This window comes from Vulpes vulpes, chromosome 10 (genome assembly GCF_048418805.1).
Source record: "Vulpes vulpes isolate BD-2025 chromosome 10, VulVul3, whole genome shotgun sequence".
NCBI lineage: Eukaryota > Metazoa > Chordata > Mammalia > Carnivora > Canidae > Vulpes > Vulpes vulpes.
Genome location: NC_132789.1, coordinates 40,414,414 through 40,425,328, shown reverse-complemented (window position 1 = coordinate 40,425,328; position 10,915 = coordinate 40,414,414). Strand labels below are relative to the sequence as shown.

At 46.0% G+C, this 10,915-nt stretch overlaps 1 protein-coding gene and 1 pseudogene across 1 annotated transcript; one reads left to right on the top strand and one right to left on the bottom strand.

Annotated features, from left to right (window-relative positions):
- Positions 1-1,208: 1,208 nt before the first annotated feature.
- On the bottom strand, positions 1,209-3,577 carry LOC112908235 (adenylyl cyclase-associated protein 1-like; annotated as a pseudogene).
- A 1,017-nt stretch (positions 3,578-4,594) lies between these two features.
- On the top strand, positions 4,595-9,817 carry EXO5 (exonuclease 5). Its single transcript, XM_025983713.2, has 3 exons — positions 4,595-4,845; positions 5,428-5,600; positions 8,282-9,817. Exon 3 carries the CDS (start codon positions 8,293-8,295, stop codon positions 9,421-9,423), a length of 1,131 nt encoding a protein of 376 aa, XP_025839498.2. The 5' UTR covers positions 4,595-4,845; positions 5,428-5,600; positions 8,282-8,292; the 3' UTR covers positions 9,424-9,817.
- The last annotated feature ends 1,098 nt before the right edge of the window (positions 9,818-10,915 follow it).

The window sequence follows — 10,915 nt, the reverse complement described above, 5'->3', positions numbered from 1 at the left end:
GCCTGGGTGCAGGGCACTGCCAGCAGCTGATACAGGAGAACCTGCACTCTCAGGTTCAGGCCCACCCAGGGTGGAATGCAGAATAAAACGAATGTTTAGAGGAAACCACATTGCTTGGAATGCTAGATGGCCAAGCTTCAGCCAGGGGTCCAGTGCAACCCCTGCCTCACTGGTCAGCAGTGAAAAAATTAGTTTGGTTAGAAGAACAGCCTAGAATCACACCAGCCTCTGCTACCTTCATGCTCAGTGTTAGAAAAAGATGAACTGGGGGGGTCCCTGGGTGGCTCAGTGCTTTAGCACCTGCCTTCAGCCCAGAGCGTGATCCTGGACATCCAGGATCGAGTCCCACGTCGGGCTCCTTGCATGGAGCCTGCTTCTCCTTCTCCCTCTGCCTGTGTCTTTGCCTCTCTCTTTCATGGATAAAATATTAAAAAGAAAAAGATGAAGTTGTGTGAACATTCTGATATGTTAATCCCTGGGGACTGCTTTATTCTTCCCAAAAGACTGTTGGTCAAATAACCCCCAAAGGCTGAAAGCTAAAACACACCAGTCCTGGTGTGCGGTTCCCTAAGAATGGACTGGCGGTGTGGTTGGGGTGATAGGGAAAAGCCGTACCTTCCTACAGAAGATCAGCTGACCTGCTCTCCCGCCCCAAATCTCAGCCTGAGGTATATTTCAGCGAAGGCAGGTAGCTGGGCTTCTCAGAGCAGAGAAGCAGTTTAAGAGCAGAAAGGAAATCTAGAGGGGATCCCTGGGTGGCGCAGCGGTTTAGCACCTGCCTTTGGCCCAGGGCGCGATCCTGGAGACCCGGGATCGAATCCCACGTCGGGCTGCCGGTGCATGGAGCCCGCTTCTCCTTCTGCCTGTGTCTCTGCCTCTCTCTCTCTCTCTGTGACTATCATAAATAAATAAAAATTGAAAAAAAAAAAAGAAAGGAAATCTAGAAAAGAACCGTCCTGATACAGACTTATCCCATGGTGTGAGGGGGAGGGCAAAGAACCCAGTGGCACTTTGCTTATCCAGCAATTTCTGCCCATTCCATAGGATCTTGAACTGCTCAGGGACTGGGAATTCATTAAAGTCACTGCCTTCTGTAGGATTAAAGACAATCATCTCAGAAGATGTGGCACTGAGCTGCCTGGTGGCTCGGTCAGTTAAGCATCTGCCTTCAGCTCGGGTCATGGTCCCAGGGTCCTGGGATTGAGCCCTGCATCAAGCTCCCTGCAGCAGGGAGCCTGCTTCTCCATCTGCCCACCCTCCTGCACTCGTACACTCTGTCCCTCTCTACTTCTCTCAAATAAAATCTTTAAAACAAAGATTTGACACCATCTTGCAATCCAGGGAATTCTTGCTCAGGTAAACGTGTCAGCCATCTGTTTTGCTGATGGAAATGGTTGGCACTTTACCCACTACTTGAACTTTGACATCCCTGCAATTGGTTACCTTCATGATGCCCACCATGTCACTGAACACCAGACCAAGTTTCTTACAGTTACCTACTGTAATGGACTTAATTTTGTCCTTGATTTGCAATGTCATGTTGACACACTTGGATATGTAAGCCAGCTGTTTCAGCTCTGTGTCATCATCAATCACTAAGTTAGAAACACTCTCCCGATTTCTCACTCTCCACTTCTTGCCCTCCAGTTCAGGTACAGCCAGATCCTTCTGTGTGGTTGGCTTGGGGGGATGGGCTGACTCCTGGTTTAGGTGCAGAGAATGGCTTGGGGTCGCTTCCTACTGGACCACTCTGGGCCTTCAGGGCGGGGTTCTTGTGAGTCTTCATGTCATCAGATACATGTTTCAGGGCATGTGTGATGCTCTTCCCCTGGTTAATTTGTGCAACAGTGCTGGGAAGCAGGCCCATCTGAGCCTGAACAGGTGGCTGCGGGGTGCGGGGGGGCTGCTGGAGGGAGGAAGAGGACCTAATCCAGCAGAGGGTCCAGATGGCAATCCACCAAGTTCTGCCACAGACTGTTTTGGTCTAGGCCAGTCAAGTGGTATAGAACTCAATGTAAGCCTGTAGCTCAGTCCATATACTCAAGTAAGCTTTGACCCAGTCCACGTGCTTCTTATCAACATCTGTCTCCTTGAGGACTCAATCTGTATAAAACATGGCAAGATCGTTCCTTTCTTTCACACAGGGACCAGGCTTGGGAGCCACAGTCACCCAACCCAGGGCCTGGATACTATCGCTGACAGCTGACAGGTGATTGAACAACTTGCTGCTTCTGTTCATCCTCTGGAAGGTTATCACTTCTTGGATCTGCTCTGAGATGGGTGCCAACAAGTCAGAAAGCTTACTGCCTGCTGGCTGCTGGCACTGAGAGGCTGCAAACAAGAGAGCTTGCTCCAACTTCAGACCCGTGTGGACCACCTCCGCATGTTACTACACCATCTCCTCCAACCTCTTCACTGATCTTCAGGTACTCTGCTCCAGGACTGGCAAGCGGTGAGTCAAAGGCTTGCACATATGGAGCTGCTCCTGCTTTTGGGGCGCTGTCTCCATACCCACAGTGCATGTCAGAGGCATGGGATACTGCCTCCAGGCAGCCCACTGCCCTCTCCAATCTTTCCACCAGCTTTTGCATGTCGGCCATAATGTGCCACCTGCTCAGAGCTCCGCCTCACCCCTGGACTTGGACTCATGTCTCTACCCTCTCCATTGTTGCTAGAGTGATCATTCCAAAACACGTATTTAATCAAACTTAATCTAATTAATTGAATCACATTGCTTAAAACCCCTCAGTGGGTTCTCATAACTTGAAGATAAACTTCACCTTCTGTATTCTTCTTAATACAGAACACTTGGCACAGAGCATTATTTATTTTTCTGGCAGTGGCTCCCAAACTTCCCCTCAAGCATATTTTGCTCCAGTCATAAAGATCTTATAGTCTTATAAATATTCCATACTATCGCATGGTTTCTGGTCTTCAATTGTGCTACTTTTCTTCTGTCTAGTTTCTTTTTAAAAAACAAGTTAAAAAAAGATTTTGTTTATTTATTCATAGAGACACAGAGAGAGGGGCAGAGACACAGGCAGAGGGAGAAGCAGGCTCCATGCAGGGACCCCGATGCGGAACTGGATCCAAGGACCCCAGGATCACACCCTGGGCCAAAGGCAGACGTTCAACCGCTGAGCCACCCAGGTGCCCCTCTGCCTAATTTCTTTGTTCAGTTAGCTCCTACTTATCCTCTCAGATTAAATCTGAGTCACGTCATCAGGGAATACTACACACAATTTATGCCTTCTTGGATGAACACTTGACTTTTTGGCTGAATTTACCAAATATAGAGATAGGTCTTAACTCACAGGATTTTTAAAATCAAAGACTGACAACGTGAGGTTGTAATTTTATATTATTCTGGAACCGGTGTGTAAGACTATGGAGTCAGTACAAATACAGTACTTTCTATTTTATTTTTAAAGAAATCTTTGCCTTACTTGATGGGATGAGCACTGGGTGTTATTCTATATGTTGGCAAATTGAACACCAATAAAAAATAAATTAAAAATTAAATAAATAGGGATCCCTGGGTGGTGCAGTGGTTTAGTGCCTGCCTTTGGCCCAGGGCGCGATCCTGGAGACCCGGGATCGAATCCCACGTCAGGCTCCCTATATGGAGCCTGCTTCTCCCTCTGCCTATGTCTCTGCCTCTCTCTCTCTCTCTCTCTCTGTGACTATCATGAAAAATAAATAAAATTTTAAAAAAATTAAATAAATAAAAAAGAAATCTTTGCCTTTTTTGAAGTCCAAACAATAGCTCACGGTATCATATTCCAAAAGCTTTATAGTTTAGCTTTTCACATTCCTGGAATTGATTTTCGTGAAGAAGTAAGAGGTTTCAGGTTTCATTTCATATACTTTTTTTTCATAAGGATACCCTATCATCACAGAGCCTTCACTGAAAAGACCATTTTTCTCCGTTACTATGCGATGGCACCTTGACAGTAAATCAAGTCTCCCATACGTGATAAAACTGTCAAGAAATGCAAGAAAAAAAAAAGGAAAAAAACAAACAAAAAGAAATGCAAGGAAGAGACTGGGCAAGGTCAGGCTGGTGGTTTGCTCAGGAAGGAGGCACGGGAGGGTATTTGGAAGGGGCCTGCCACTTCTCTATTTTTGATCTATCGATGACATATCTTTTCAATACTTAAATTTACCTTTATTTTCTATGTCAGACTAGAGCTGTGTTATAACGGTTAAAAGACGGGCGCCAGCATCTTTGCAAAGGGAGTTCCTGGGTGTTCTCAGCCGGGAGGGCGGGCGTGAGGAGCAGAGGCGGCGCGGGGTCCCGGGGAGGCGAAGCCAAGGCCGCGGCACTGAACGGACAGCGGCCGGGGCACGGGGGCACGGGAGACGCTCGGAGGCAGCCGGTAGCCCCGCCGCGGGGACCGCTTCCGGGTCAGGCCGCAGCGCGCTTCCGGCCCGACTGAAGCCACACGCACGGCCATCGGCGCGCGGGGACCGTCGCCCCGCCCACCGCCCCGCCCCATCTCGCCCCGCCCACTCCCGCCCCCATCCTGCCCAGCCCCGAGCCGACCCCGCCCCGTCTCCTCGCCCCGCCCCGCCCCGCCGCGAGAGGGAGTCCGCTTCGGCCGCGGACTCGCGAGGACCAGGCGGCGCCGCGGAGGCCTCTGGGAGGGGGCGGGCCCGGGCGGCCTCTGGGCCTTCTGGGCGTTCTGGGCGTGCTCCGTCGGCGGGGCGGGGCGGGCCGCGGCGTGCCGCGGCGTGCGGGGCTCTTCTGCTGCAGCGGCGTGGGTCTGCCCGGGCAGAGTCCGGGAGCGGTCCCGAGGCCGCGGCGGAGCCGGGTGGAGCCCGGGGCTCGGAGGAGCAGCCAAGGTTAGGGCAAGGCCGCGAGTGGGGGTGGGGAGCTGAGGGGCTGCGGTGCTGAGCGCACGCGGCCCCGGACGGGAGCGGGTCCCCGGGCGGGAGCGGGGGTCCGGGCGGGAGCGGGTCCGCCGGGCGGGAGCGGGGGTCCGGGCGGGAGCGGCAGCGAGTCGCGTCTGCCTTCGCAGGCCAGGCTCCTTTGGGTTCTGGACCTTTCGCGGAGGTCCACTGGGACCCCTTCCCGAGGCCGACGACCCCTTGCTGTCTCCCGCTCCTACAGGACGTTGTAGGGGGTGCCCAGTAAACTTTAGGGCAGGCAGGGACTTCCTGGGGCGACAGAGGTTTGGGGCGTCTGGAAAGGTCTTGGCTCAAGGCAAGCGCTCGCGGAGCCGACAGGTCCGGGCTGCACCCAACAGGTCAGGATGTTGAGGGTCGTGGCAGTCCCACAGGCAGCAGGAACCCTTTAGAGAAGTAAAGCCTCTCTCTCACCTGAGGTCTCTGCTGAGCACTTGGGCTGAGGTTTGGGGCTGTAAGAGGGACCTGATCTTGGAGCTCCTGGGGGACTTTGGTTATTCTTGACTTTTTTGCTTGCAGGGAGCAAAGATTGGATTAAGTAACTGCATCCGGGGTGTGGGGAAAACGAAGAAGTCATGAAGAATTTGACCCAGGAGCAGGCCAAGCATTATTACCTAGCATTTGGGACGGGCAACAGCCTCTGCCCTATGGATCAGAGAGAAGGGAATGCTGCAATGTGATGGACTGATCAGGTGAGAAAGGACCAAAAGTCCCCGTTCTGGACAACACGGTGCAGAGTTGCTAATCTGGATTCTTTAGTGCAGACCTGGTTTTTCAGAGCTCCTTCCTCCTCCCCTAGCTGTGTCATTGTAGCATTCTGCACTTCTGCTGAGCAGAAGAATCAGCCAAGTCCCAGGGAATTAGGTTTCCTTTCTCCTGAAGCTTAATCTCATTTGTCAGGGGGAATAGATAGAGTGTCCCATCTCTTCCTTGGGAAGGGGAAGGAGATCCACATTGGTTGAATGGTAGCATGTATATAATGCTTTATTATGTTGGGTAGCTGAGTACCTTTGGAAGGGAGTACTCTTAAGTGTCAGTAGCTTCAGGAAAAGGAAAAACTTGCCCAGAGTACTCATGAGGCAAGTAGAATTCTACTAAATACCACTGACCTAGGCAGGTTAAGATTTATAATCCAGATCCATTAGACCCCCAGACTCTTGACACTGGTATCGCTGGTATTTCCCACACATTTCATTTCATTCACTTACCACCTAATAATTGTTGCCGTTCCTATGTACTACCTGTATCGTTATTTTCATATTTTAGCTTTTTTATTTTCATTTATTTAAAAACCCAACTTGTTCTAAGAAATACTCTCTATGAAATTGTGCATTTAATGGAAACTCTAATAGCTTTATATTCTGAGATACATCTAACAATGTTGACCTTTGTACCATGTAAAATCACCTCACGTCCGAAGGATATAAATAAACTGCATTTAGAGATACAATGCACTGCATCATGCTCTTGTCTGGATTTTTTTCTGCATAGGAAAGTGCAGGCAACGCATCTCAGTCTAAATTGTCCATCCCCGGTGTATTGTTTTCTTCCTTTAGATGAATAATTCCACACAGAAGGCCCCCTTTTTGTGTCTTCTGTACAAAACATTTCACTTAACCTGTTCAGGGCTACCCTATTTTCAGTACGTAAAAACAAGTACAAAGTCCATACCTTTCAGGAGCTTACTCTCTCTTTGGGAGTTAATACTTATACATGAAATAATCTAAATCAGTACTGTCCAGTAGCACTTTCTATGATCAGGGAAATGTTCTGTATTTTTGCCTTATGATGTGGGACCCACTTGCTACATGTAGCTGTTAAAAGCACTTGAAATGTGCATAATGCAACAGAGAAATTGAGTTTTAAATTTTATTTCATTTTAGTTAATTTAAGTAGCCACATGTGGCTAGGGACTACATGTTGGCCAGTCCAGGTCTAAATATTTGAAATGAAATGTTTTCAAGGTCAGTTGATTTGGATTTAGTGCCCTTTCCCTTGAGGGGGGGAACACTCCAAGTGTATTTTTTTTTTTTTTCAAACGTACATTTTAATTACCATTTAGCTTCAGTTTCTTGACAGAGGGTAAAGATTCTCTCCGATTTAATTATTAATTTTGTTAGATGTAATAACAGTATTATAATTAATGTAGGAGAATGCTGAAGCATTTGTATCTCAAATGTTATGATATCTATAATTTACTTTAAAATAGCCAAAAAAGGGATCCCTGGGTGGCGCAGCGGTTTGGCGCCTGCCTTTGGCCCAGGGCGCGATCCTGGAGACCCGGGATCGAATCCCACGTCGGGCTCCCGGTGCATGGAGCCTGCTTCTCCCTCTGCCTGTGTCTCTGCCTCTCTCTCTATCTCTCTGTGACTATCATAAATAAATAAAAAAATTAAAAAAAAAAAATAGCCAAAAAAAAAAAATACACACGTGAAAGATGCAAATACAGCAACATGTCAACAGTCATTTATTTAGGTGGTATGTATATAGATGTTCATTGTTCTATTTCTCTGTATGTGTGAAATTTTTTGTAGTAAAAATTTCAGAAAGAGTACCTGTCCCACAGTAGAGTAGTGAGATATTGGATGGGAAGCACTTGGCTTGGTGTCCAGCACTCAATAACTGCACATTAAAATATTCACTATTATAGCAAATACAGTGGTATTTTATAGTGCTTATTGACAGATATTTTCCTTCGCAAGCTAATTTCTTGTGGAATGAAAAAATAAACCTGGTGGGAAACACCAATTTCTGTAATGTTTGGAGGTAATTTATAAAATCAGTAAGGGTAGAGCAGAATCCACTAAGCTTTTCCTCCTTGCCATTTCCTTAATAGAGCTTAAATATAAAAAGCAACTGATTTCTTCATGTTGCTGTGAACATCCTCTCTCATTACATCATGCCATTAATTTGTGTGTGAGCCGATCTACTTATCTATAGTTAGTCTTTGAATTTTGCCATACTATGTTCCTGAGAGCTACACTTAAAAACAGTCATTGTGGAGCTGATTTTTCTCAAGGAAAATTTTGTAATTGACTTTTATTTTCCTAGTCAAGGACTTCGTATCAAAGGAATCAAAGAAGTAGACATGGTTTTACCAACATTGCTCCAACATTTACAAAAATCTATACTCAAGATAATGTAAAATGCCCCCAAGTAGTAGAATATTGAAGCAGAAAAGGCAAACCTCAAATCTCCTTTTAAATGAAGAAATTGAGGCCAAGGCAACTCTGTTACACTACTAATTGGTCGTAAATAGATAGGCTTCTTTAAAGAATGTAAATAGTTATGATTCTTTTAATCTTATTAGAATCTGACAGTGCTTTGGAAAAAATTATTATATGGATAATACATTTTTTTTTAACATATGCAGTGCCTTGTGCCATGGCAGAGACTGGGGAAGAGGTGTCGGCAGAAGAGGTGTCAGCAGAGGCCTCAGGGTTTTCAGACTTGAGTGACTCAGAGTTTCTAGAGTATCTGGACCTGGAAGATACTCTAGAGTCAAGTGCTTCACTGAGCAAGCCTGGCCCTTCTTCTGAACTCCCTGGGAAGGATGACAAGCTCATAAGCTTACCAAAGTGGAAAAGAAGATTGGATGTCTCATCACCTATGGAGCGATTCCACCTTAAATACTTGTATGTCACTGACCTGTCTACTCAGGACTGGTGTGAACAGCAAATGGTATATGGGAAGGAGCTTCCTGGTTTCTTGGCTCCCGAGAAAGCAGCTGTTTTGGATACTGGTGCCAGCATCCACCTAGCTAGAGAACTAGAAGTTCATGATCTTGTGACTATCCCCATCACTACTAAAGAAGATGCTTGGGCAGTGAAGTTTCTGAATATATTATCAATGATTCCTATCTTGCAGTCACAAGGACGCATCAGAGAGTTTCCAGTGTTTGGAGAAGTGGAGGGTGTGCTGCTTGTTGGAGTAATTGATGAGCTGCGCTATACAGCCAAGGGAGAACTGGAAGTGGCTGAACTTAAGACACGCAGGCGCCCTATGCTCCCTCTGGAAGCCCAGAAAAAAAAAGACCGTTTTCAAGTCAGCCTATACAAATATATCTTTGATGCCATGGTTCAAGGGAAAGTGACCAGTGCTAGCCTAATCCACCACACAAAAATATGTCCAGACAAGCCACTGGGACCTTCAGTGCTGAGGCAAGCCCGGCAAGGGGGCTTCTCTGTGAAGTCCTTGGGTGACCTTATGGAGCTAGTCTTCTTATCTCTAACACTGTCTGACCTCCCACTTATTGATATCCTGAAGATTGAATATATCCACCAAGAGACTACCACTGTGCTGGGTACAGAGATTGTGGACTTTGAAGAGCAGGAGGTGAAAAGCAAAGTGCAGCACTATGTGGCCTACTGGATGGGCCACCGACAGCCTCAAGGGATTGATGTAGAGGAGGCTTGGAAGTGCCGGACATGCAGCTATGCAGATATCTGTGAGTGGAGGAAGGGCTGTGGGATGCCCAGCTCCATTCTAGAGCCCCAGGCCAAAAAAGTGAAATGAACAGAAGGGTATGCCTTCAGGAACTTTGATCCTTCCTGCTCCTAATATACTCAGCAGAATAAAAGAGGGCCAGTCTTTGAGCTTGGCTCTCGTGGAGAGTGTTCTTATTTTGGATCTTTTTATATTTCCTCAAACTCTGATGACTAAAATCATGACCAAGATTCACGAGTGAGTGGGAGGAATCTGGGATTATACGGTCTCTGGAACTGTGTGTGAATTGCCAAGAAGACAGTTGCTCATCATGACTGGAACAAAAGGTATCCTTTAGCCATCATTGCTTTCCTAAGAAGATTCTAAAATTTCTATTAAGTCTCTTCCCTATTTTTTTTCTTAGTCAAAGCTTTCTGCATTTTATATAATAAAATAAAATGAAATGCTGTCCAGGTCAGTTGAACTGATGTTTTGTTTTTTGTTTTTTCATAATCTCAATCTTTCAAAGATGACCACTATAAATAGTTGTGTGTATGTTATTCTAAGCCTTTAGTATATAAACATATTTCTGGAGCAGAATTAGTGGAATGAGCAGACTGAGAATTTAAAATAGGCATGATAAATATGCTCAAAGAAATAAGTGAAAATGAAGCAGGAGTAGATCATAAAAAATGAAAACATTAGATATAAAAAATATAATACACAAAGTAACATGTAACATTTACACCTTATATATATATTTATTTTATTTTATTTTATTTATGATAGTCATACAGAGAGAAAGAGAGAGGCAGAGACACAGGCAGAGGGAGAAGCAGGCTCCATGCACCGGGAGCCTGATGTGGGATTCGATCCCGGGTCTCCAGGATCGCGCCCTGGGCCAAAGGCAGGCGCCAAACCGCTGCGCCACCCAGGGATCCCACATTTACACCTTATAATACCACACCTCAGGATATGCCAAGAGAAGCTCTTACATACATACAACAGGAAATAGGAACAAGAATACACTTTGTAGTAGTTTTACAGTAGTAAAACCAGAACCTAGAAACTATCCAAGGGCTTATCAGAAGAGTGTGGATGATGTACAGCAGCTAAAAGAAATGAGCCACAGCAACAATGTGGGTGAATCTTAGCACAATACTAAGTGAAAAAAACAAGTCCCCTGAAGTTACATACAGTACAGTGCCCTTTTAATAAAGGGAGAACCAACAAAAATAAAAACATTTTAAGAAAAATGTAAAGATGGTGGAGAGGAATCTCAGTGTATTTTAGAAGGTGGTGGATCCCTTACTGCAAACATCGCCAAAGAGGCTAGTGGAAAATGATTTGGATATCATCCAGAAGGAAAAAAGCTTGTTTATGCAGATACTACTAGAGAATTTGCATAAGTAGATGGAGGGGGAGAAGAGTTTGTAGGGGTAGAGGTTTCTGTATGAACTAGAAGACCAAGAACCATCAGAACATGATGAATATTGTTAATGTGACTCCATGTCTACATGAACTGGTAAAAGTTGAACATTTTTGGAGTTACAGTAGATTACTTCTGGAGGGGGGCACCTGG

Bases quoted from the DNA above. Each gene is read 5' to 3' on its own strand.
- EXO5 (XM_025983713.2), top strand. From the start codon at position 8,293: ATGGCAGAGACTGGGGAAGAGGTGTCGGCAGAAGAGGTGTCAGCAGAG.